Source organism: Abramis brama, assembly GCF_963993115.1.
Source record: "Abramis brama genome assembly, chromosome: 1".
Taxonomy (NCBI): Eukaryota; Metazoa; Chordata; class Actinopteri; order Cypriniformes; family Leuciscidae; genus Abramis; species Abramis brama.
The window spans coordinates 23,041,309-23,069,024 of record NC_139963.1 but is presented as its reverse complement, the minus strand read 5'-3'; the positions used below and the strand labels follow the sequence as shown (position 1 = coordinate 23,069,024).

General features: G+C 38.0%; 2 protein-coding genes across 11 annotated transcripts in view; both read left to right on the top strand.

The window, feature by feature from the left end:
* Window positions 1-19,328, top strand: part of arhgap27l (Rho GTPase activating protein 27, like) — a 28,920-nt gene extending 9,592 nt beyond the window's left edge. For 2 of the 10 annotated variants that reach the window (XM_084089155.1, XM_084089154.1), the window contains exons 3-19: window positions 8,514-8,966; window positions 9,558-9,770; window positions 10,288-10,368; window positions 10,521-10,634; window positions 10,985-11,071; window positions 11,434-11,496; window positions 12,245-12,309; window positions 14,547-14,634; window positions 15,161-15,262; window positions 15,665-15,763; window positions 15,872-15,959; window positions 16,051-16,173; window positions 16,376-16,474; window positions 16,836-16,913; window positions 17,374-17,508; window positions 17,739-17,844; window positions 17,943-19,328. In XM_084089155.1, coding sequence (XP_083945281.1) covers window positions 8,514-8,966; window positions 9,558-9,770; window positions 10,288-10,368; window positions 10,521-10,634; window positions 10,985-11,071; window positions 11,434-11,496; window positions 12,245-12,309; window positions 14,547-14,634; window positions 15,161-15,262; window positions 15,665-15,763; window positions 15,872-15,959; window positions 16,051-16,173; window positions 16,376-16,474; window positions 16,836-16,913; window positions 17,374-17,508; window positions 17,739-17,844; window positions 17,943-18,117 — 2,169 coding nt within the window. In that variant the 3' untranslated portion in view covers window positions 18,118-19,328. Of the gene's footprint in view, window positions 1-8,513; window positions 8,967-9,557; window positions 9,771-10,287; window positions 10,369-10,520; window positions 10,635-10,984; window positions 11,072-11,433; window positions 11,497-12,241; window positions 12,310-14,546; window positions 14,635-15,160; window positions 15,263-15,664; window positions 15,764-15,871; window positions 15,960-16,050; window positions 16,174-16,375; window positions 16,475-16,835; window positions 16,914-17,373; window positions 17,509-17,738; window positions 17,845-17,942 lie in introns of all 10 variants that reach the window. The other 8 variants (XM_084089153.1, XM_084089151.1, XM_084089157.1 and 5 more) reach the window with 6 other exon arrangements.
* A 687-nt stretch (window positions 19,329-20,015) lies between these two features.
* On the top strand, window positions 20,016-23,147 carry coa3b (cytochrome C oxidase assembly factor 3b). The gene is made up of 2 exons (XM_084136250.1): window positions 20,016-20,224; window positions 22,831-23,147. Exons 1-2 carry the CDS (start codon window positions 20,050-20,052, stop codon window positions 22,935-22,937), a joined length of 282 nt encoding a protein of 93 aa, XP_083992376.1. The 5' UTR covers window positions 20,016-20,049; the 3' UTR covers window positions 22,938-23,147.
* Window positions 23,148-27,716: the final 4,569 nt, after the last annotated feature.

Genomic DNA, 27,716 nt, shown 5'->3' with positions numbered 1-27,716 from the left:
GAAATCGTGTCTCTTTACAGGTTGTAAGGGCGCCCATCCCTTTTTTTTTTCTTCTTTTTTTTCATGTGCGTGAACAAATTTTAGAGTTTTGAGTTCAGTTATTAAGAGCTACAGGGCATGTCACAACAGGGTTAGGTTTTATTTTATGTAGTGAGGCATCTCACTTCTAGCAGGTAATGTTTTCAGTCAAAATCATACCTGAAATATAATGAGGCAATATTCCTAATATTTTATTAGACAATATTCCTAACAGTACAGTAAAAAAAGTATAATTTAGCTTTTGCATTTTAAAGGGAACATGTTCATCTCCTGAGACACTGTTAACACAGATCTTGGGATCTGAGTCAGGCTTGGTGTTGTAGCTGCAAGGTTGCTATTGTTAGCACAGATGCTTTCAGCTTCTCTGTTTCAAAAACAGTAAATGATCCTGAAGATCACTGAAATTTGGCAAAAAGCAAGGCAGAGAGAGAGAGAGAGAGAGAGAGAGAGAGAGAGAGAGAGAGAGAGAAAGAAAGACTGAGTATGAAAGAGAAAGGCTTTTGTTCTCATTCTCTGTTACTTTGGTAATTCAAATAACTTTATCGAAAAGCCACTGAAACATTGAGAGAGAGAGAGAGAGAGAGAGAGAGAGAGAGAGATTGAGGGTGAGAGCGAAAGAGAGAGGCTTTTGGCTTACTTTTTAAAGAAATAACTTTCTAAGAATATATATTTAATATAAAATGTTCATATTCATTTCAGTTTCACCACAAAGTATTTTTACAAAATTCCAGGGAAAGTTCACTTTCATGTTCTCAGTTTCTCTGAACTTTACCTCATTCCAAAGAATTTGAGTTATACAGTGCCAACAAAGTGCACTTTTCCCCCCACATATTTTTTTGTCCTTTCATTAAATATCACAATAAATAAATGAATTCAGTGAGTGTCGGTTCCATCCTTGTTTGGGAATAGCTTGGAATTTGTTTGGAAAGAAGGGGAGAGGCGCAGCGGGAGTGGAGCTCTCAGTGCACCTGTATCAGGTTTCAAAGCCATTGTTAGCCCGTCTACATCAGTGTACATGACGAATGTTTTACACAAAACCAGTACTGTGTGAAGCTTCGGTTCTGAAGGTCCTCAGATGACTTCATGCTTCTATCCACCTTATTTTTCAACGCGGAAGTAAGGTGTTTTCTGTGAATGTGCAAGAATTTCGATTTATTAGCTGCTATAGGAAAATAACGAGAAGAATATATTAAAGTAAACTGTAAAACTGTTTGTGCTACAAACCAGCATGTTTATAATTAAGACATAGGCCTACATTAAAATAATACGGTAAGAAATACCATTTGCAATATCAAACAGCATAATGAGCTGTTTTGTAAATAACTTGAAAGCAAATGACACAGAAAGCCAGACATATTACAATTACAAATACCAGAAAAATAAGGTGGATTATATTAAACGCTTAAAATGTTTCTTTAATGACTGCAAAGTCAAGGTACATGGTTGTCACCATATTTTAAGAATATCCATGAGCTCAATTCAGGTATTGAGGAATACACATAGGCTACATTTGTAATCACTATAGGCTCACTTTTACTGCTTTTAGCTGTGTGTAGGCTAGGCAATTGTTATTTGTCTATGGCAACAACCATGAGAACAGATGACAGCTGGTCCATTCCTGCTTAAATGCCCCTCAGCCACCAGAACGTTTACAAAACAAAGGAGGAGTTCTTCCTGAAGGCCTCCAAATCTCATTTTACTGCTTAAAACCCAAACAAGCTAAGAACAGCTCCCACCCTAACCCACACCACAGGCACTGTGAAACCCCAGCAGCAAACCTTGTCCTCTCCTCTGACCCTGAACGTGACAGATGCCGGTAAACTGCGAAGAGCTAAATGGAAGAATAAACGTATTGACTAAAGGATACACCACTTTCGTTTTACACCGAAAGTAGGTTATTATTCGTATCTGCCCGTGTAAACCATAAAACGCTGTAAGTGTGGTAGAGAAAGAGTTAAAAAACGAAGGTGGGTCGAGTCGACGCTCCCTTAAACTTGTTGTGTGGTAGTTTACCTGCACGGGCGCCGCTGGCTCCATGGAGGCGGACTTGACTCTCTGCTAGGAGTCGGAGAAACAGGTGAGATTCATCGAAAACGTCCGAATCAAATACAGGTATTATTATACCTAATACTATAAGGTAGAACTTAACTGATTCGCGCGGTTTTTAGACGGCTTCGTTGATTGTAAGTCATACCGAGCGTTCGCGAGACTCCACTGGAGCTTGTGTAGCCTATATGGGATATTGTCAGTTTTTGTTTGTGTTGTGCTTTTCACAGTACGTTGTTGTATGCAGCCTATGCGTTAATACCTTTTTTTTTTTTTTTTTTTTTTTTTAATTGGAAATTTACGGATAAAAATAAAAAGTGGACTTTAGGTTCACGCCTTGTTTTACTATGAACGTGGACATTATTGCTGTTACATGATTACTGTGTCAGTGTATTTATATAATGTTTTTTTTCTCTCCATCAGATAGGATCATCAATTATCATTATTTATCATTGATTAATGTAAATACTAAAACTGTCTATTTCCAGGTTAAAATTATTAGTTTGGTTTAAACCTGTTGCCTAGGCTACATAATATTGATATTTAAAAGAAAGCTGTAGTATTTTTCTGAAATGATTGCAAAAAAAGCTTGAGAGCTTTTGTAGACCCCAGTTAGTAGTGTGCTTTACCTTTAAGGTGACTCAACAACAGCCAGCATAAAAGAGCAGCTTGTTGTGGTGTGCACGTTCTGAAGTGGGCTACTAAAAAACGTATTTTCTCTTTCTTGTGTTTTTTTTTTATATTTTTTTTCTTTGAGAATTATTGCGTCTTTTCCCTCTGCTCAGTCATTTCTTTTTGTCTCTCACACTTACACACACAAACTCACAGACCGTCCTGTTTTGCCTTCTCGCTTGAGTGGAGCTATTATGAGCAGATAAGGCTACTTTCTCTCTGAACTGCAGTGATAAGCTGTAAATCAGGATTTCATTGATTGATAATATTTGTGCAGATTGTTTATTTAAAGCCCTTGTTTTGGGGTTTACTCGGAAGTTGCTGCCTATTTTGGATATGATTGCAGTTACAACATGACAAAGCCGAACATTCTCAGATATATGCAAATGTTAAGTTTAGCTTTGTGTCCTCAAAACTTTAGATAATTATTATTTCCCTGCGTTTAAACTTTGACAGGGAGTCACCACTCACAAATTTATCTGACCTAATGAATCAGTGTCCACGTGATTTATTTTGTGACTAATAGTTGTGTCATCTGGTTTGGCATGAATTCCATTACTTTTATTCATTTAGGTTTGCTTTTAGTAAGACCTAAGTGATCAGCAGTTTAAAGGATATGGACTTGGTTTGATTCCTGGTTTCTGTTATTGTTTGTTGCAAAAGGAAGAACTGCTTGATAAGTGAATGATCAAGAATGGGGTCAAATTACACTGGAATGTCACATCATACGACTATTCTGAGACTTTAGGCAACATAAATGATTAACCAAACATCCCACTTGGTGAACATTGATTTTCAGCAGTGTACTGTATGTTGACAGTAGTTCATGGGTTATTTAAATGAAATATGTTTACCTGTAACCTGAGGGATTTTGATTATTGTTTTGTTTTTCTCTAAAACATGAATGTAAACAACACAATGGTAATGCAGTTAATGTGGACTGTTGTCCCCCTTGAACCTTTCAACACTTTATTGGCCTGTGTGTGTCAGTGTGAAGTCAAAACGAGATGGCACAAAAACTAACAAACAAACTCAAATTCAGTTTCCTTGACACCAATGCTAGTAAACTGTTTATCTTTGAATAAAACTACCAGTACAGTTATTTTTACATTGTTTGCCTGTGCAAAACATCCCACCACACTATCACAGATATTGCTCAGATCCCTCATTCAGTGTAAGCCTATGATATTTTTGGACATGTTATTATATTTTGGATAGTTTTTAAATTGTTTGCATAGATAAGTTATACCACCTCTCCTCAAGCCAAACAATTTTATATATGAGTTGCATACCTTGAGTTAGGGGTTTAAAAACATCCCTAAAATATGAACAGTAGTAATAGTTTGTGAGTTGAGTTGAGTTGAGTTGAGTTGAGTTGTTCTCACTGTTTGTTAACTTGATGATTCTGATTACAATGCTGATACAGATCCATAGGGCCATCTTTAAAGTGAAATCAGGCTTTTGAGGTTTTATTTGAATGACAAAACACAGCCTGTGATCTCTTACCGCTTGATTTGATTACACCAGAAGTCTGTCTCACCTAGTTTATTGCACATAGGAAAGAGGAAGTAATGGGAGAGACTAGATTTGTGATTTAGGTTTTGCAAGCTCTACTTCCCCTATTGGAATGACGGGGCTTTGCATACACTAAAGCGTACTTGAAACGTTAAAACGTAAATTTGCAAATATCTGCATTTATAGCTTTGGTTTTACTTCAGACGGTTGATTGTTGTCCATGTAACCTTTTGACAGATCCCAGGATGTTTACTGAGCCTATATGATTGTTTGTTTATTTTAATTAGCATTACTCCACCTCAAGAGGAAATGATAGTCCCTCCACCCACAGCAGTTAGTTTGTGTTCCCATTTGAGCTTTCTGTGTATGTGCACTCAAACATGCGTGTTGGACCCTCAGGAGATCCCCTTTAGCTTTCCTGTCAAATAATCTGATGTGCCCTTCCCCTAAAGCCTGATGTTAATTCACAATTTCTGTGAATCTCTGCTCGCTGTATACCTGCTGATAATGTACTGAGCTGAGCCGTAGTTCGGCGGAAAAGCGTTTCCAGATTTTGTGGTGTTTTGAAACTCTCGCTCCTTTCATATGTGGTCTGAACACAGTAATTAGGGCCCGAGCAGCAATGGTGACAGGACCCTACTGGAATTGCTCCGTTTATTGAGTTTTGATATGCCTTTTTTTCTGAGAGGAATTTTATTTTGATAACCATTCGGATGGAAGTGAAAGACGTGATCCGTAAGGCTTGCCGTACGCTTATGCCCAGACTGCAGACCTTTCTGAGGTTTCGTAAGGTAAGCGGTAAACACAAGGTAGCTTTGTGAAGCTGATGGGTTTTTTGGGATTGCTGTGTTAGATATGCAGGATATGGTGAACACACTGATTACATCAGTGCTTGTGAGACTACTATTGTTTGCTTAAAAGAAGCTGTTGTTTACCAGATAAAGATATTCTTCTCAAAGTTTGTTACTGCTAGAGAAGAGGTCAAATGATTTACTTTTGTTTTGATGCTTTGAACTAAACCCATAAATAAACTGTAATTGTCATTGGGTCATTCCTGTTTTCAAATCATAAAAGAGATTTTGGATGACAATATATATAGCCTGCATGGAACACCAGAATTTGAATTGTAGATAATGCAAATCCATTACTTGCACTTGATAAGATATTTGCAGATTGATTTATGTTTATTTTAATACTATGAGAATATAATAATGGGGTTACATAGCTTGTTCTTGCATTTGTATTTTACAGCTTTATTTTAGCAGTTCATGTGAATTTTTAAGCAGTGAGAGCTGTGTACTGCAGTTTGACGTGCATGTAAAATTATTTCAAAACAAAATTATTTTAAAATGAACATGCAATTTAATGACTATGTTAATTAAGCGATTAATACATGAATTATTGTCACATGACTTTAAGTGAACATGATAACGCTAAAAATTTGCTCTGTTTACTGCATTATAAACATTTCTTCTAGGTGTCACACAGAGACAGAGTTGATTAATTTGACAGTATCTGGCAGTTATATTGGCCGTTGTCCACACTCCACCATTATGTGTGTATCAAGCTCTTCTCAAATGTCCATCGTGCAGCGGAAACCTCTGCCCGTTCTTCTGTTTTGATCTTGGCTTCCCTTCCCCAGAGAGTGTGCTGTGCTTTGGAAAACACATTAGCTGGATGCATCCAAATTTTGAAAGGACATGGTTTCCAGAGAAACTTTCACTTGGACTAAACAAACACAGGCTTATATTAAGAAGGCCTGCTGTTGATGTTTATCAGACCTCACATTGTGGATTCAAGTGAGGTTTCACAGGTGTGCGGGTCAAAAGTCTGCAGCCATGCTATGATAGTTGAACTCAAACTGAAATTGTCATATCCTCACCCCTCATGATGTTTCAAATGCATATGATGCCATTTTTTGAAGTTGGAGTTTTAGGAGTTGTCTATAGCAGAATGTCCAGGCTGCTTTTCCCCCAAACAAATCATGATTACGACTCTCAAGTATACATACTTTAAATTGTCCATACAAGTCTAGTCTATATTCTTTTATAACTCTAAATGTTTTAAGCAAGATGAGGTGAATAATATGAAATGTTTTGGTCAAACTTTCCATTTAAGTGCAAAGATGTGTTCTGTTTGATTGAAGCTCTCCATAACAGGAGAAAAAGTGAAGGCCTAAAGATGAAAGCTGGCGAGATATTTGATTCCACATAAACGTCTTTGTGTCTTTCCTGAATCGAGGGAGTGGTTCCAGCGGGATTTTCTCCCCATAGCTCTTTGTTTTCATCAGGTTTCTATTGATAGATCTATTGAGATGAATAATGGAAGTTCTTGCATGGGATATAGACAGATACACTCAGGTCCTAAAACCAATTTAAAAAACCAGTCTGGTGACTTAAGAAAATTTACCGGCTAAAAATATTTTTTACTGGCCATTAAACCGATTTTGCAAAAAAAGGCAGTTATGACCAGTGAAACCAGTTTAGATACCAGTGAAAAATCTCAATTCTCTATTCCAATTTTAATACCACAGCTAAAACTACTAGCCTACTAATATAAATTAAAATCATTATTAAAAACAAGTAACAGTAGTTTTCAGGTAGACATTGAGTTAATAAGTAATCAAATGTAAAATGACACTAGAGTAGTATTCGCTGCATAAATAAACATAGTTTAATCCTTATTGAAGGTGCAACAGTTATTCAGTCAGGAGCAGTGAGTGATTGTTTTCCTTGTCTTTTGTTGTTTTTTTACCTTTAAAAACAGACATTAAGACTAATGCTGCCTTCACGTGCTATTAGAAATGTCCTACTTACCGCTTCTGAAGTCGTGATTATGAGCTTGTCGCATTCAAGTGCTTTGTTGTTCGAAAGAACAGGAATCATGAAGGACACCAGGTTTACGCTTGCCTATTTTTGGGAAAACCTTATTAAAGCCAAAATTATATTTAGCATCCCATTCATTGACAACAATATAAACATTCACCACGCTATCTAGACAGCTTGCTGATGATTCTGGAATTTTGGTTAAATACAGGCTATTTTCGCTGTACAATATGGTTCAAATGATTATTCATATATGTATGCATTACTTTCATTACAAGACAAGGTGATTGTAGCTGTTGTGAACTAATGAAGAATACCAGTCACAGCAGCAATCGGTCTTCCCTCCACCATGTTTAAAGTTTATGGCACGCCCAACTTGTGAACTTGGGTATCACAATTATTCCCGAACTTCCCAGTAAATACAACTTCGGCGTTCAAGTCCAATTTTTAACTTGGAAACTCGTATTTACGAGTTTAGCATGATAGCATGCAAAGGCAGCCTAATGCAAGGATCCAATATACTGTACACATGTGTTGTCTTTCTCAACTGTTTACGTTCACTTAAGACATAACTGATTATGTTTACTAGGATACTTACTTTTTTTGTGTGAATTTGTCTGTTGAAGCGCAAGACGACGTGAAAGAGTGCTCAATTCATTAATTGCCTGCTGTCGAGACTCGGCTTTCTGGGCGTGCTTCGGATGTGTGCACACACAAAACGTTCCACACAGGGTGCGAGTAATGAATTGAGCTCCCTTTTGCGTTTTCTTGCACTTAAATTTAAATTGGCTAAGCTTAAACTTCCGTGACGATGCAGCACTGACCTGTCAACTGTCCCAAGCGTCATTCATGTTCTCCCAACATTGCATATTTAGAATTCATAAAAATGTTACCGACCAACTGGTGATTCACAATGTTTCATACAGTATACTCCCCAACGTCAATTTTTACTCACATCTGGTGCTTGGCAAGTGTTAATTTTAGGCCCTGGATACACTCCTCACTTTGACATGATGTCATGTTAGTGTTGTGTTTCATGGGATGTGGTTTCAAATGTATAAAAGTTTACCAGTTCACTTTTTAAATGGTTTCCACTGCTTATGTACACCACAAAATTAGAAAAGTCCAATGAAATGTTAAGGGTAATGCTTTCAATCTTTGCTACTAAAGTCAAACTATGTTAAACTCATTATTTTGGACCTTCAAAAGTAGTACATGGAACATTTTTCTGACTGAAATTACAATTTTTGCTTTTGGCATCTCCTTATAATTCAGTGACTTCAATTCATTTAAATATGTAATGCAACCATGAAGGTCAGTAGATGATGACCATTATATTATTTTTTCATCTTTAGATGAGATTTAGTCTTGTAAAAGCAGCCATCATACCTAAAACATGTCCTCTCTCCCCCCCAGACTGAGAATGACCCCACCACTGCAGTGTATGCAAACGTTACTGACCTGAAGAAGACCGTTCCTCGCCCTTCAAACTCCTCTGCCTCCACCTGTTCCTCACCCGGCATCGCCCTCAGTCCCGGCCCAGACTCCGCATACTCGCCCAGCTCGGCCGGATGGCAGGTCCATACTGACCACGACAGCGGTAAGGAGTACTACTACCACCCTTCCACAGGAGAGAGCAGTTGGTCTGATCCCCGTAGCACTAACCCAGAAGCTGGTATGGAGTCTGTGACCTCCTCCATGCCTGTGTCCTCCTCAGCTCACTCGCTGGGCTCTGACTGGGAGAAGCTTTTGGACGAGACCACTGGGAGACATTATTATTATAATCACGCTTCGAAGCAAACCTCTTGGACTGCCCCGGAGCAGTCCACGGACGTGGCACACAGTCATGGCAATGAGGCGGATGAACCGGTAAGATTCTGCCTGTCTCTATATCTCTCTATCTACAATACCATTTGGAAAAAAAAAAAAGAAAAAAAAAAAGAAATTAATCTTGTATTCAGTAAGGATGTATTAAATTAAAATGACTTTAAAACCGGCTGTTCTGCTGTTCTTTTGAACTTTATATTCATCAAAGAATCCTGATCAAATGTATCCCGGTTTACACAAACTTGTTAAGCAGCACAACTGTTTTCAACATTGATAACAATAAATGTTTTTTGGGAATACATAAATGTTTCAAATATTCATCATGTGGATCATGTGACTGAAGACTGGAGTAATGATGCTAAAAATTCAGCTTTGCTTCAGGAATAAATTACAATTTAAAGTATTATTAAATTAAAGTAGTATTAAATTACAATTAAAGTATTATATATTTAAAGATCTGTCTGTCTGTCTGTCTGTCTGTCTGTCTGTCTGTCTGTCTATCTGTCTATCTATCTATCTATCTATCTATCTATCTATCTATCTATCTATCTATCTATCTATCTATCTATCTATCTATCTATCTATCTATCTCTGTCTGTTTATTAATCTTTTATTAATTTTTTGCATCCTCAGCCACCTCTTCCAGATGAGGACTACCCAGCGAATCAGCGTGAAGATTCCCTTATATCACTTCAGATCCCTAAAGATTTTCATTTGCACCAAATCAAGCATGCCATCATCCCTAGGGCTGTTATGGACACACGTAAAGATGTCCATCTGGGCTGGACCCACTCTGTAGGGGCCGATGGAAAAAATGTCTACACAAATGAACTCACTCATGAACAGGTGATGAGGGCTTATCAGAATAATTGTATTACTACAATGATCATACACTTCTAAACAGACTGTGAAAAAACTATATTTAATTTATATATTTCCTTTGTCGTTTTAATGGTTGTCACCGTAGAAAAAAACCCAGCAGAATTATGACTAATGTTTTGTGTGTATTAGTGCCTCCTTTTGGTGCCTTCTTGATACTGCAACTGCACATGGCAACATACTGAGGACATATTGCAAATGTATCAAACAGAATTTTTTTCTTTTTCACATTTTCTGCCCTAATTTGGTAGAAAATCATGGGGAAAATAATTGGAATGTGTTGAACTTTGTGAAAGATTTGTCAGAGACTTCTGTAGCTGACCTATATCACCACATCAAATAAGCTCAAATCATTTCATTGGAGTCCAAATCATTTTGTGGCCAGGTCAAGTCTTCTTTAAAAATAAATGGCTTAAAAAAAACAAAGAAAACAGAAATGTGTTTCACAAAATGACTGACTAATATTTTTGTCTCCCAATTGCAGTGGATCCAGTCTATGGATGACAAAGGAAAGTTGTTTTACTACTTAAAAGGGGGGTCTAAACGTCAGTGGACCCTTCCAGAGGTCTGTGCATGATTTTGTTTCATTTGTCATTCTCTATTTGTGATTTATTTTTTGTCTTTGTTAAATCGAAAACATTTTATATTCTTTACAAATGCATGTCTCACCCTGAACTCTGTATATACTCATAAGACCTTTATTGACTCTTTGTGAAGGCTTCAGTCCCGTCCGGTCAGCCAGTGAATGGAAACGGAATAGACCAAGATGCTCAACCTGTTTTGAACAACTGGAGATTAAAGGCCCAGTTCAACTTGTCTCAGGAAGACCTGGTGAGTGTCAGCTCAGGACACTCTCTACCTGGACCTTTTCAAGATATACACAATTCTTTGACTCTTTTTATCCTTTGCTTTTTAAATAGTTAACATTTATCTGACTTATAAACCTTAGAGAGGTCAGTCAGATACAGCTACACATAAGCCAAAATGTTTCATCAAATTGTGTGAGGGATGCCCTCAAAGTCTGTTCTCTCTCGCGTGAGACATTTCTTTCTCAGCTATTTTCTGCAGCTGACATCACAGGGACCACAACAGGAAGGAAGGAAACATCTGGTACCCGATCCGCACCTCTTTCCACCACCTAATATTCATTTATTTTTCTTTCTCTTCATTTCCTCCATCAGAAATTTTCCCCCTCACACAGGCGGATCGCCTCTGACAACGCCAGTGATGCATCCAGCACAGGGAATTCACCAGAATCGCAGCATTACGTATGTAACGTGACCTCTGTTATTTCCAACTCTCATTGGAGCTAATAACTCATGTCATTTAGTTCCCCAAAACTCATTCACGTGTAACAGTCTCATTCTAATTTTATTGTAATTTTGCTCTAATTCATGTTCCTCTAACTGAATGCATTTGCATACAAGATCTTACACCGATTTTGACCAGTCGTTTAAGGTTATGTTAATAAAAAAAGGTGTTTTTAAATCTCAAGTAAACGATTTTCTGATGTGCGGATTTAGTTATCAGCGCTCTGATTTAAATATAGGTATGTTGTTTATAAAAAAAATTCAGTATAGTATGAAAAAAAAGATTTGTGAGAACCCCTAATTTTGTTTCCTTTCTCAAGGATAAAAAGTTAAGACGGCGGAGAAACCTGTCCAGTCAAAGCACAGATTCACATTCTCATCATGTGCGTCCTGAGCTTGTTTATTAGGCCTTTTAAGTTGTCTGCGCTGGGGTCCAAAACTAACATGTCATGCATTAGACAAAAACTAACATCACTGCTCGTTCTCTGGTGGTCTTGCTTGGCTTTTAAAGGGATAGTTCACCCCAAAATGAAAATGCTGTCATCATTTAGTCTTCCTCAGGTTGTTCCAAACCTGTATGACTTTCTTTCTTCTGCTGAACACAAAAGAAGATATTTTGAAGAAAGTCGGTAACCAAACGACTGATGGACCCCATTGACTTCCATAGTAGGAAAACAAAATACTATGGAAGTCAATGGGGACCAGCAACTGTTTAATTACCAACCTTCTTTAAAATATATTCTTTTGTGTTCAGCAGAAGAAAGAAAGTCATACAGGTTTGGAACAACTTGAGGAAGAGTAAATGATGACAGCATTTTCATTTTTGGGTGAACTATCCCTTTAAATGTTTGTCATTCATCAGTAGCTGTAGATCATGTTGTTTTGTGGCATGCTATTCTATCATTACTCATTAAACATTCTACAGACAGAACTGAACTAACACGCACTTTTTTTTAACAACTGTTGCACTCACATCAAACAAAATTTACCATCAAATCTCTAAGCTCTGAAATTTAGTTCTTGTTTACTTTACTTGTCATTATATAATGAACAAATGGTTTATGTTTGTCCTTGGTTTGATTTATTCATGTTTAATCTGACAAACAACCCCTTGTCTTTTGCGTTCAGCAGTCATCGCTGGAGAAGGCTGGGATTCTCAACAAGACCAAAGTCGCTGAGAATGGAAAGAGGCTGAGGTGGGGCCTTGAATCAACAGCTTTTTTCTGTGGTTAAACAGTAGTCATACTTCACCTAAGTATTGATGGGAAAAAAAGCATGTAAATCAGTCATCGGTTTAGGGGCCGTTTACACGACACCGTTTTCAACTAAAAATGGAAAACCTTTTAGTTCATTTACATGACCTGCCTGAAAACGCAAACTTTCGAAAGCTGGTTTCAAAGTGCGAGTTTTTGTAACGATACTGTTATTGTCTCCATGTAAACTACAAAACACGTGAATCTGTGAAAATGATGAAGTCATGTGCATGCGTATTACGCGTTCAGTCCCAGGCGGGAAGGAAGTCGACCAGAAGTTGAAGCCGGCCGCGTGCCACCATCTTGTAGCAGAACTTCACCTGCAGTTAGCATCCCATTGACTCCCATTCATTTTGGCTACACTTTGACAGCGAATAACTTTACATCTGAGGCGTTTGAAGACTCCATTTGTCCATTATTTATTTCTAAAGAAACACGACAATGTATAAAATGCTCCATTACCTTGTAGCTTATGTTATGGCCCCGTAGAAGCAGTTTTTGTAAAAGTAGGCTAACGATTGCGTCATAACCACGCGTCTCTCTGTCGCACAGTAGAGAGATTACCGTATGGACGGGAGGAGAAGCTCGCGGGCAATCGGGGGGACGTGGAGGCAAAATGGCAATATAATTAATCAGAATACCTAGCAAAAGTTGCTCATGCTCAAAGCTCATGGACAATTCCTACTCACACTCTCCGTGTCTGCAAGATTCGGAAGGGAATGATTCAGATTTCTCTTGGCACAGCTACTAGAAGACAGACGGGTTGCTCACGTGGTCCGTGAAACGCTTTGCTCGGTTTGAGTCTGCGCGTCAGGAAAGGAAGTGCTAAGAAATCGCTAAAAATGGGCTTCACTTGTCTCAATTGAGATCCAATGAGATGGCTCTGTCCACTTCTTATACTGTCTATGGTTCAGTCTATAGGCGTGTAGTGTTTCTTTACAAAGTGACATCGCCAACTACTGGCCTGGCATGAATACAGCGTTTTTAGTCGTTTTCGTGGATCTGTGTGAACGGGGATCGTTTTTGACAACGTTGTTGTCTGTATGCGTACATTGTTGTCGTGTAAACATACCCTTAGTTTTTATGTTTTACCTTAGGGCAATCCTTTTCTTGGAGATCTACCTTTCTGCAAAATCCAGCTCCAACATTGATCAAACACAACTGAACCAGCTAATTAAGATCTTCAGGGCCCAGTTGTTTGAAAGTTATCAGATCGGATCAAATCTTGAAAATGGGTTGTTCAAAAGAAAAAAAGGATTCTGAAATCAGATTAGATCACAAAATCCAACCCTGGTTTTGATCTTGATCAAACCATCAGTTTGTGTTGTTCAAAACTTTTTAGTAAGATTGGATACCTTTGATCCAATAAAATCAGGATTATACTGATCCCAGCAGAAGGGTGGATTTCAGGAACAAATGTGTAATAAAACGTTAATACTGGTCAAATACTGTCACAATTATGTTCTGTCTTGTCTCCACCTGTTCTCGTTAGTCTCTATGGTTTCCATTCAGTTCAGTCTTGTCAGCTGTTCCTTGTTTAGTCTGCTTGTGTATTTATACTTCCTGTTCTGTTGTATCCCTTTTCGGTTATTGTTTGTGTCAAGTGCACATTGTCTCCTACGTTGGCTTGTTATCACGTTTGGAATAAATCCTCTATTTATTTGAATCTGCATTATCACCGTCTTCATTTGGGAACCTAGTGTTACACACATATTTTTTTTTTATTTTGCTCTTGATTAGTTTAACTGTTAAAGTAATTAATTAGAAGTAGACATTAGGCAACCTATTAAGCCGTACGGAAGCCTACAAAAGTAAAGTAAAAAAGAAAAAAGAGATTATTGTGCCATAAACAGCTGTAAATATTCAACAAAAATAAGATATTAAATGTTGTGTTTTTTAATCACTATTGTAAATTGCATTGGCACAGTCATAAGAGGATTTTTAAATAGTTTAAACAGAAAAATAAGGATTACCTCATTCTGGATAGCAAAACATGAGATTTCCAAATCCAGATCACTCTGAACTTTTTGAACAACTGGGCCCTGGAGCACTTGATAATTACAGACAGGTGTGTTGGATCTGAACTCTGCAGGTAGATAGATCTCTAGGGCCCAGTTAATGTGTTTTTTCAACAAGTCTCTCTGCTCTGAAATGTTGAAATCCTGCTGCTGTCTGTGCAGGAAGAATTGGGCGCAGTCGTGGACCGTTCTCCATGATGGCATACTCACTTTCCACAAAGACCCTAAATTTACACCTGCTGGGATGTCTGTAAGTTTATATTTATATTTGAGGTTATTTAGGATTATATGAAATTCTACATGCTCATTTTTATCCTGTATTTTTACATTCAGATTACCTTTGCCATCATCTTTTAAAAGATGATAATTTAAAGGAATAGTTCACCCAAAAATGAAAATTTTGACATCATTTATTTACCCTCATGTTGTACCAAATCTGTATTAATTTCTTTCTTCTGTTGAACACAAAAGAATATATTTTGGAGAATGTTGGTAACCAGACAGTTGACGGTAGCCATTGACTTCCATAGTAGAAAAAAACCCCAAAAAAACTATGGAAATCAATGGGCGTCATCAACTGTCTGGTTACCAACATTCTTCAAAATATCTTTTTGTGTTCAACAGAAGAAAGAAATTCATACAGGTTTGGAACAGCCTGAGGGTGATTTTTGGGTGAACTATCCCTTTAATAATACATTTAAATGTAATGTTTGATTAAGTTTACTAAAGAAAGCTACTTTCATATAAACTGATTGCCATTGGTTCGTCTCCTGCAGACCAAGTCCAATCAGATTGTCCCAGAGTACACCGTGGAACTGAAAGGAGCAACTTTGTCATGGGCATCTAAAGAAAAGTCAAGCAAGAAGAATGTTTTAGAGGTAATCACTGTGACTCAGCACAGTCTCTGAAAATAAATAAACAAAGGACTTGCATCCTGTGAAATTTATTACATTGCTTTTCCTAGAATTATGACTGAAGTTTCCTGAATAGTTTCTCTGAATTCAAATCAGTTCATAGGCCAGTGTGACTGTGACCTTTGTTTTGGCAATAAAACACAAATGCTGTTATAACTCTTGCACTATTATGAACATGTGTTGTAGTTTAAGGTGTGGTAAAGCCTAGAAGTATGTTATCTTATGCACAAATATGTTAATTTACAGCTTTGATATTGATTGCTGGCAATAATGGTTGACTTTTGCCCTTTAGAGATTTTCTTGTAGGCATATACAGATCATATTTCTAATATTAAAGCCTGTAATACTGTCCATGTCACTGAGCAGCTCAAGACACGTCACGGCTCTGAGTATCTGATACAGTATGACACAGACAGCATCATACATGACTGGCACAAGATCATTTTGGACACTATCAGACTGCTGGTGAGTGCTGCCCCATGCTGGCCACATACAGTACAACACAAGATTTGTCTACCCCCCCCCTCACATTTGCTTAAAACAATGTTGAAAGTATGTTGTGATCTTTCACAGCATGACCATGGCCATTACTCAGAGGATGAAGTGGAAGAGATCCCAGAAAAATCTCCATTGCTTGCAGATAAAGAGAAGAAGACTGAATGTGAGAAACTGAATCAGATGCACATCACATACATAACTGTTATCAATGACTTAATCCAGCATCTTTGAGTTTTCACATATTTTTCTTATAGCAACAAGACTGAGTTCAACAAGTAGCATAGACACAGAACAGGGCCGTGTCCGTACCAAGCTACGCAAGTTCCTCCAGAGGCGTCCCACCTTACAGTCGGTCAAAGAGAAGGGCTACATCAAAGGCTAGTTTCAACTTTTGCCTTTCAACATGAATTTAATCAGTGACACTGTTCAGTCCATACATATATAGAAGACCCTGTTTCAAAGAATTCAAGCAGATATCAATGAGAAATTGACTGTAATGGACTGGTTCTTATCTTATATTCACTTCCTGTTTTACTATAGTAAATGATTTTAACTTTCAGTTTGTTCCTTTGTTTACAGAGAATGTGTTTGGCTGCCACCTAGATACCCTCTGTCATCGGGAAAACACAACCGTGCCCAAGTTTATGGAAAAATGTATCAGATCTATTGAGAAAAGGGGTAAGCAATCATTTTGATAACGAGTTTGAGTTAAGGCCTGTTCACACCAAGGACGTTAAATATAACGATAAAGAAATCGTTTTAAAAATCGTTCTGAATGTAAAAGAACGTCTACTATAACGATAACAGCACAGAGAAACAATATCATTGGAATCACTCTCACAACTATTTATTTCCATCTGATAAACGATAAAAGCATTGACAGCCAATCAAAATTCTTCCTTGAGCATTTAAAGCGGTGGACAACAAAACTGCAGCATGCTTCTAATAAACAAAAAGATATAATATAATTATCGTTCTTGGTGTGAACGGGCCTTAAGAAAAGTAATCTAAAGTGTCAGTGTTTGTTTGCCTGGTGCAGGTCTGAAAATAGATGGAATCTACAGAGTGAGCGGGAACCTGGCTGTCATCCAGAAGCTGCGATTTAAAGCTGATCATGGTAAACAAGAACTAGACACATCGTGAAAGATCACCGCAATTACTTTTATTGTGTTTAAACCGTTTCACCGTACACATCCACCATTATGGATTGAGTAGTTCACTATATCACAGTGAATTTATAGACTATACTCTGGAAATAAACAAAACACCACAACTGCTACAGCTATAGTAAAAGATTTTATTCAGAATTTTATTTAAAAATTGTTTTTAAAACATTCTCACCAGGACAATTTTTTTTTAATTTCATCAAATTTCAAATTGAAAGAGCTTAGTTTTTAATTGTTTTGTCATTGTACTTTAACTATTCTGCTCTAAAAAAATTATTATAAATATATATTGTTAATGCTGTAAAATCATAATAACTTAATGCGAGATCTCCTTCAAACAATGATTTCTTATTTTTAAAAAAAGGTTGTTTTATTGATGATACAAAACTGCATTTGCCTTTCTCTCTGTAGAAGATGATCTGGATCTGGAGGACGGGCAGTGGGAAGAGATCCATGTGATCACAGGGGCTTTGAAGCTTTTCTTACGTGAACTTCCTGAGCCTCTTTTCCCATTCAGCTTTTTTGATAGGTTCATCGCAGCCATCCGTGAGTATAACTGTCCTGTTTTAGAGAACAAATGAATGGTGTACCTAATAAATCTTTGTTAGATTGTTAGAGTTTGTTAGATATTAAAAATAATATATTTTTGACATGGATGTACAGTATATTTGCTTTGACAGCGATTTGATTTGGTATGATTCTTTACGAGTTTTGATTATTATATCTATAACTACAATTCACCGGGATAAAAATCAAAAATTGTACTTGTTTTCTAGAAATGAGTGACTACAGCCAGAAAGTGTCGTATATACGAGATCTGGTGAGAAACTTGCCTTTACCCAACCACGACACCATGGAGGTTCTCTTCAAACATCTCCGAAAGTATGGACCTCTTTTTTTTGCTCCGTTTTAATGTAGTATTTTCTCACATATGTTGGTTTTGTCTGTTGAAGTACTAAATCCATTTACCCATCTTTCAGAGTAATTGACCATGGTGAGCAGAACCGCATGTCTGTCCAAAGTATGGCCATCGTGTTCGGCCCAACGTTGCTGAGACCGCAGGAGGAGTCCAACATCACCATGCACATGGTCTTTCAGAACCAGATTGTGGAGCTCATCCTCAACGAGTTCATTGAGCTCTTCCAAACCAAATGAAATTACAAAATGCTAGGAAAGATAATACAACCATCAGCACATCTTCTGTCGTTCCCATCATCTTTCCAGAGAAATGAACATGGTTACTGACTGTTTTCTGTCCACTGATTGGATATTGACTGTCCCATTCAATACTTTTTTTCATTAGACTAATCAAAACGTCTCAACCAATAAGTGCCCTGCGAAACATCAAGAGGATCTGCACCTCGAAACTGCCTTGTTCTTGAATTCAATCTGTGTTTTTGTTACTGCCAAAATCAAGAGAGCAAAAAGCCGAAGGGACCATCAGCCGATACGATCAAACAGATCTTATAAAGAAAGACAAATTCTAATTTGTCATGGTTTTATGTTTGAGATGAGACCGTTGTGGAGTTCTCAGTAAGAAATAACTTGCAACAATTGCTTTGAAGATATTAGACAAGCAGAGCACAAACTTGTACTTGTTACTGAATAATATACTGTATATTATTGCTACTCATCCAAAACAGTTCCTGTGGAACAACAACATTTTTGAATTAGCCAAGCAAACAAGGTTTTTCCTGTGAAAAGGTTTTTCCAGATGTTGAATGACCAAGTAAAGGTCCTCAACAAAGGTATGGACATTTGCTTGATTTGTAATTTTTCTCTGAAAGAAGATCTTGCTTGATCACCAATGTGGAGGAAGCTCTAGGCCAATGAACTTTATTGCTTAGGAGACTGAAAAGAAACTGTATACTGACTAACATTTTTCACTGTCTTTAATGTTTAAGATCAAACGTGTTTATAAAATGCTGACAGTGCAATGTACAGACGTATGAAAACGAATATGAACAATGGAACATTATGCAGTAAAGGAAAATGTGGATGTAGACTAAAGCTGTACATATTTTACATATGTTGTTTATATAAAAGTATGGTTAAGAAATAATTGGCAATTTAATTTCATTACAGAGATAAATATTCTGTAAATAAAACAGATTAACCATATTTAATTTTATGCAAATATGTGCATAGTTTTTACACTGGTAATTACTGAAATCTAGGAAATGTATCAAAGATATAAGAAATAAATGTTATTAGTATTAAAAGAGTGCATATATACAATAATAATTTTGCAAGTCAGATGAAAAGTATGTACATCAATTTAAGATAGTGAACAGATATTATCACTGGACAATATATCAATGCAATGTGAGAAATGATAAATAAATATGGTGCCTTGGTTTTCACTCTTTGGTTTCCTGTCTTTGTTTATTGTTCCCTGAGATATTGTCAAGCATTCAATAACCAGTTTGTCAATTTAAACAAGATTATGTACTTTTTTAATTGTCAAAAATGTGTGATTAAGATTTTTTTTAAATACGCATCTTCCTGCACTACACTATCTATGATTGTTTATAATTATTTAGGGGGAGGGGGAATTATTCTTACATATAATGCATAGAAAGAGAAAATTAATAGAAACTAAATTTTAGTTATTTTCTCATTGGGAAATAAATTATGAATCTATTTGTTTCAGGTTTGGCCCTCCATAATGGAATAATAAATGAAGGAGTTTCATGTCATACTAATGCCCAGTTTCACAGACAAGGCTTAAGTCTTGTCCCAGACTAAAATGCATGTTTGAGCTATATTTTATATAACTATATTTTAAGATGTTTTTGTATATTTTAAGATATTTTTAAGATGTCAGTGCCATTGTTTTGTCTCAGGATGCACAGATATGTTTTTTTTTTTTTCTAAGGCACGTTTAAAAAAGCTACTTAAATGTCCTAATTTAACTATCTAACTACTCCTGGCTTAATCTAAACCCTGTTGGTGAAAAAGTCCTAGCCAAAATATTCCTCGTAGTTATAGCGACACCTCCTGGTTGTTCGCAGTGAGACACCTGACGTATCGCATATGGATGATTTGATTGGTGCAGCGCCTGACGTCACAGAAGACGGAACAAACATGGAGGGAAAGACTCCAGACGCGTCCTCTGCTGCGCCGAAACATCTTACACCTGCCCAGAAACAGATGCTTAAAAGACAGCAGGAACTGGAATACTGGAAAAGGCACTCAAAACAACTCCGAAGCCGTAATTTGATCACGGGACTGACCATCGGAGCCTTTGTGGTGGGCATATGTATCCTTCATAGTTTCATAACATGACAGCTGAGCCTCAAATGATTTATTTTCATAAGTGGATAAACATCGTTTTGTACATTTAATTTAAAAACTATATAATTAATACTGCTCGTACTTTTCTACTCTGCCAATTTATTTTAGAACGTTCTTACTGGTATTATTTTTAAAAAAATTACATGGTAACCATAGTTTCTTATAAAATACCATCGTTACTACAGTAAAACTGTTATTTACTTAGTATTAGCTAAGATAATATTATATATATGTGTATGTATATATATATATGTGTATGTATATATATATATATATATATATATATATATATATCTACAGTGTGGAGAACCAAGTATTTGATACACTGCCGATTTTGCAGGTTTTCCCACTTACAAAGCATGTAGAGGTCTGTAATTTTTATCATAGGTACTCTTCAACTGTGAGTGATGGAATCTAAAACAAAAATCCAGAAAATCACATTGTATGATTTTTAAGTAATTAATTTGCATTTTATTGCATGACATCAGAAAAGCAGAACTTAATATTTGGTACAGAAACCTTTGTTTGCAATAACAGAGATCATACGTTTCCTGTAGTTCTTGACCAGGTTTGCACACACTGCAGCAGGGATTTTGACCCACTCCTCCATACAGACCTTCTCCAGATTCCTCAGGTTTCGGGCTGTCGCTGGGCAATACGGACTTTCATCTCCCTCCAAAGATTTTCTATTGGGTTCAGGTGTGGAGACTGGCTAGGCCACTCCAGGACCTTGAGATGCTTCTTACGGAGCCACTCCTGTGCCCTGGCTGTGTGTTTCGGGTCGTTGTCATGCTGGAAGACCCAGCCACGACCCATCTTCAATGCTCTTACTGAGGGAAGGAGGTTGTTGGCCAAGATCTCGCGATACATGGCCCCATCCATGCTCCCCTCAATACGGTGCAGTTGTCCTGTCCCCTTTGCAGAAAAGCATCCCCAAAGAATGATGTTTCCACCTCCATGCTTCATGGTTGGGATGGTGTTCTTGGGGTTGTACTCATCCTCCTTCTTCCTCCAAACACGGCGAGTGGAGTTTAGACCAAAAAGCTCTATTTTTGTCTCATCAGACCACATGACCTTCTCCCATTCCTCCTCTGGATCATCCAGATGGTCATTGGCAAACTTCAGACGGGCCTGGACATGCGCTGGCTTGAGCAGGGGGGACCTTGTGTGCGCTGCAGGATTTTAATCCATGACAGCGTAGTGTGTTACTAATGGTTTTCTTTGAGACTGTGGTCCCAGCTCTCTTCAGGTCATTGACCAGGTCCTGCCGTGTAGCTCTGGGCTGATCCCTCACCTTCCTCATGATCATTGATGCCCCACGAGGTGAGATCTTGCATGGTGCCCCAGACCAAGGGAGATTGACATCTTGAACTTCTTCCATTTTCTAATAATTGCGCCAACAGTTGTTGCCTTCTCACCAAGCTGCTTGCCTATTGTCCTGTAGCCCATCCCAGCCTTGTGGAGGTCTACAATTTTATCCCTGATGTCCTTACACAGCTCTCTGGTCTTGGCCATTGTGGAGAGGTTGGAGTCTGTTTGATTGAGTGTGTGGACAGGTGTCTTTTATACAGGTAACGAGTTCAAACAGATGCAGTTAATACAGGTAATGAGTGGAGAACAGGAGGGCTTCTTAAAGAAAAACTAACAGGTCTGTGAGAGCCGGAATTCTTACTGGTTGGTAGGTGATCAAATACTTATGTCATGCAATAAAATGCAAATTAATTATTTAAAAATCATACAAGGTGATTTTTTGGATTTTTGTTTTAGATTCCATCTCTCACGGTTGAAGTGTACCTATGATAAAAATTACAGACCTCTACATGCTTTGTAAGTAGGAAAACCTGCAAAATCGGCAGTGTATCAAATACTTGTTCTCCCCACTGTATATATGTATGTATATGTATGTATATATATATATATATATATATATATATGTGTGTGTGTGTGTGTGTGTGTGTATATTCAGAACATTCCTAACCCTGAAGGCCATTCCATATAAATGTACAGTATAATGTTACAAAAGATTTCTATTTCAGATAAATGCTGTTCTTTTGAATTTTCTATTCATAAACATTGATAATAATAATAATAATAATAATAATAATAAATGTTTCTTGAGCAGCAAATCATCTTAGACTGATTTGTGAAGGATCATGTGACACTGAAGACTAATATATGCTGAAATAATGTAATAATGCTGAAAGTTCACCTTTGTCATCACAGAAATAAATTACATTTTAAATATATTCAAATAGAAAACAGTTATTTTAAATTGTCATAATATTTCACTTTTTCCATTTTTTTTTCATTTTTTATTAAATAAATGCAGCCTTGATGACAGAAGAGACTTCTTTTGAAAACAAAAAATCGTTAAAAAATATATATAAGAGTACCAAATGACAGTGAATAATGTAGAATAAAGATTTCCATGACTCAAAAAACATTGTATTATCATGGTAGCACCATAATCTATTTCTTTCTGTTAAATATGTCAATAGCACATTTTTACATAGGCTACTCATACTCCAGTTGTGTGACTTAATGGCCTTAACTACTCTATCACTCCATCAGTCAGCTACACTATTCTCTCAGTCAGGCAGGAGAGAATCATGGACGAGATTGATGACGAGGCAAAGACCTTCATCATGAAAGGGCCTCGGACGGGGGCTAACTCTTAGTCTTAGTGATGCCGAACGAGCTCCAGCTGTGCAATGTTGGCAAGACAGTCAACATTTGTCTTGATGTTTGAGACTTGATCTTTTGCATACAGTCTCAATGAACATTTATTTTCCAGTGGCCACATTATATGATACAAAGCAAAATGCAAATGCCCTCATGAATGCGTATTTCACTAAGGAATGATTTCAATAAAGATTTATTTATTTGAATTATTCCTTGTCTTTGCCTTTTCTTATTGTTATAATAGTTACTGTGACTTAAAAAAAGTATTCCACTAGATGGCAGTATGTGCAGTCCCATCAGGAGGAGGTGACAGTAATTTGTTTACACAGTAAATACTCATATCTTTATAAGCTTAGGACACACTGTACCTCTCCGGTCACGTGTCACTTAAGAACAGTACTGACGTATTGCTTATTACGGAACAAACTGATTAGTGATATAGAGGGCAGGATTTCTCTGAGAAATCTGGATAATATAACAAAATGTTGTTCTTTATGTCAAAATGAAAAAATTGTACATACAATATTTATAACAATCCTAAGATCTGCAAAGCCGTAGCCCATAGAGCTAGCTATGTTCAGTTTAACTTTTGAAACCTTTTACATTCTGATAATATTCTTACTGGGGATGTTAAAGAAAAATTCCAGGTTACATTTATTTAAGCTCAATTGTGACATAATTTTGAAAGAAAATCAAAACATTTGGATTACAGTGAGGCACTTACAGTGGAAGTGAATGGGGTAAATCCATAAATGTTATATTCTGTTTTAATAATATAGCCACAAGACACGAAAAAAAACTTTTTGTGCAAAGTTAAAGTTACAATTTTGATGCCATTCCACAAAACAATCAACTAATATAATAACTAATCTAATCAACTTCAAACATTCTCTCTCTCTCTCTCTCTCTCTCTCTCTCTCTCTATATATATATATATAAAGTGCCTTTTTATTTATATATGAGCTTTTTTTCATTCAGAAATTTTATTAATATATGTTTTTAAAAAGGTTTTTAGCATAGGAAATTTTAGAGTTTCTGTTAGGGTGTACCGTCGGTGAAGGTGTAAAATCAATGACGATGGAGAAGAATTTTCAATCCAGGGTGTTTATTTTGGTGCAAAAGTGATTCCCAAGCAAACATATATACAGTAACAAAAACTAAGGCAAAAGCCCAAAAATACAAGGAGTGATCCCACACTCCAAACACTCTCCTAAAAATGGCTGCCAGGAGCCCTTTTATAGAGTTAGGCTCCTCCCACTTCTGGAACATACCATGTATAAATAAATGATAATTTTAAAGCAAGATAAAACTACACATATATTTTAAACAAATGGTATTAACATGCAACCTATGCATCACACTAATAATTACAAAATTATGTCCCAACATTGCAAAGAAAAATGTCTGAGAAATGATAATTTCCCTGATTTCCCCCTGTGATGTCACTGACAATGAAAGTGCCCTTCCAATTGGGCAATTAGAAGCTTTAAAATGGCAGCCGTCGCTGCACAGGGGTTTGCCAGTAGAGAGGTGACCCACAATGTGAGTATAACAGTATTTTATGTGTATATGTTAGTTTGTTACAGGGGAAATAAACTGTTAACATTTGTAAAAGAGTTTGGTGTGGTTTCTTTGAATGTTAAATCATATAACAAAACAAAACATTTAGCATTGAGACAAAACAAACAACCAACAAAAGAAAAGAAAATTATATTAATAAAAACATGGAACTAAGAAGAGAGCCTATCACACCACCTAAACAGAAAAATAACCACACATCTAGTATACGATGTTATTTTGCCGGCATGTAGATTGTGTGTGTGTATTGGTGTAAACTGTTTATGGGTGTACATGCACTTCAGCAGTCCTGTCAAAATAAAAGTCCTTTTAGTCTTAGGTCACAGGCCATCTGTGACATTTACCCCTCCCTCTCCTGACACCTCTTGAGGTGTCCTTGAGAGAAAATCAGCAGTACAATTCTGTGCCCCTTTCTTGTACAGTACCTCAAAATCAAAGGGCTGAATGGCTAGAAACCACCTAGTTATTCGGGCATTAGTGTCCCTCATTTTGCCCAACCAGGCCAGTGCCCGATGGTCAGTCTCTAGCCGAAACTTGCGTCTCAGCAAATAGTATTGCAGAGAGTCTAATGCCCATTTCATTGCAAGACATTCCTTCTCCACCGTTGAGTACTTTGTCTCTCGGGGAAGGAGCTTTCTACTGATATAGGCAATGGGTTTTAGATGTCCTTGTTCATCCTGTAACAGCACAGCTCCTAGGCCATGCTCTGAAGCATCAGTCTGCACAGTAAACAGTTGCTCAAAGTCAGGACTCTGAAGCAGTGGTTCCTCACATAACGAGTCCTTCAAATCCTGGCCTTTTCACAGTCCATAGTCCAATTCACCTTGTTTGGGTGGCACTTTTTGGTGAGGTTAGTCAGGGCAACTGCCCGGGCTGAAAAGTTTGGTACAAACCTTCGGTACCAGCCAACCAGTCCCAAAAAGGACCGTACCTGCTTTTTGGTCACAGGCCTCTCAGCATTCTTAATGGCTTCAATTTTACCAACTTGTGGTCGGACCACCCCATGTCCCAGTACATACCCCAGGTATTGGGTCTCAGCCTTGGCCAGGCCACACTTGTCTGGGCGGATGGTCAATCCAGCAGTCTTTATCCTCTTTAGCACCTCTTGGAGATGCCCTAGATGTTCCTCCCAGCTCTGGCTAAAGATGATAATATCGTCCAAGTAGGCTGCAGCAAACATTTCCGTCCCTTGGAGAATCTTGTCCATCATTCTCTGAAATGTTGCTGGAGCACCATGAAGCCCAAATAGAAGAACCTGGAACTGAAAGTGTCCAAATGGGGACATCCTTGCATTCTGGCTTCAATGGAACTTGCCAGTACCCCTTGCAGAGATCTAGAGTACTGAGGTATTTTGCTCTTCCAAGTCTTTCAACCAGCTCATCTACCCTTGGCATGGGGTAAGGGTCAAACTTACTGACACTATTCAGTTTACGGAAGTCCAGGCAGAACCGGAGAACCGGTACCAGTACAATAGGGCTGCTCCATTCACTGGTGGATGGTTCTATTACCCCCAGACTCTGCATGGTTTTTAGCTCCTCTTTCATCACTGGCAGCAGTCTTTCAGGTACACGATAGACAGGTTGTCGGATGGGTTTGGGGTCGTTCAGAATTATGGAGTGACTGATCAGGTCTGTTCTACTGGGTGACTCCATGAAAAGTTGGTCAGGTAAGCATCCCATCAGCTGCTGTTTCTGTTTCTCAGTCAAGTGACTGAGATTTAGTTCACTCTTGCCTGGATGTCCAGGGATGTATTGCTCTTCTACCTCCTCCTCCTCTGCTACTGCTCTCACAAACATAGCGTTGTCCATCACTGGGGCTGCTGTGCTTTCGGCCATATCTGATGATGGTATATGGGAATGCCATTTCTTTAGCATGTTGATGTGGAATACCTGCAGAGGCTGGCTTCTGGAAGGAATTTCGATTTCGTAGGTCACTGGACCCACTTTCCGCTTTACTTCATAGGGACCTTGCCACTTCGCCAACAACTTGTTTTCCAATGTTGGCAACAGCAAAAGGACCTTATCACCAGGATTGAAACTGCGTGTTCGGGCTGCTTTGTCATACCACTCTTTCTGCTGGGCTTGGGACTGGAGCAAGTTCTTTCGGGCTTGAGCTGTGGTCTTTTGGAGTTGCTCTCTCATCTTGAGGACATAAGTCAGAATGCTTTGCTTACTGGGCTTATGTGTATCTTCCCAGCTCTCTTTCAGCACATCCAAGGGTCCTCTAACAGGATGGGCATAAAGGAGCTCAAAAGGGGAGAATCCTGTTGAGGCCTGGGGTACTTCCCGATAGGCAAAAAGAAGGAAAGGCAGCCACTTGTCCCAGTCTTTGCCCGTTTTGGAGACAAACTTTTTGAGCATGGCTTTTAGGGTCTGGTTAAAACGTTCGACCAGCCCATCAGTCTGAGGGTGATACGGGATGGTTCGCACTCTCTTAATCCCTAGCAGTTGATATACCTGGTGTAGGGTATGGCTCATGAAGTTGGGTCCTTGGTCTGTGAGAACCTCCCGTGGTATGCCCACTTGTGAAAAGAATCTCAAAAGGGTTGTGGATATCTGTTTGGCAGTGACCTCTCTAAGGGGATAAGCCTCAGGGTACCTTGTAGCATAGTCACAAATTACTAAAATGAATCTGTTCCCTGCCTGACTTCTTTCCAGTGGGCCAACTATATCCACTCCTATTCTTTCAAAGGGAGAGTCAACAACAGGTAATGGAATAAGTGGGGCATAAGCAGGGGTACGACCAACAGCAAGCTGGCACTCAGGGCATGTCTTACAGAACTCCTTCACATCGTTGTACATTCTGGGCCAATAAAACCTCTTTGCAATCCGCATTAAGGTTTTCATAAATCCCAAGTGACCTGCCCAGGGAACGGAGTGACCTAGATCTAATACTTCCCTTCTCTGTGTCTGGGGTACAACCAACTGCATCCCGTCCTCCTTACTTTCTCTGTACAAGAGTCCATTATTCAGTACAAACCTCTCATCCAAACAAGCATTCACTTCTTTATTCTGTACCTGCTTAAAACAGTCAGCTAAGGTGGAATCTTCATTCTGGAGCTTAGCTAGGTTATTTGGAATGACAATATCTGTATCACTCAAGTCAGGTTCCTCTGTCTCTACCTCAGCTTGCTCTGCAGTCTCTGTCAAGCTTTCCACACACTCTCTACGTAGCTGCAGCCTATCCTCTGCTGTAGG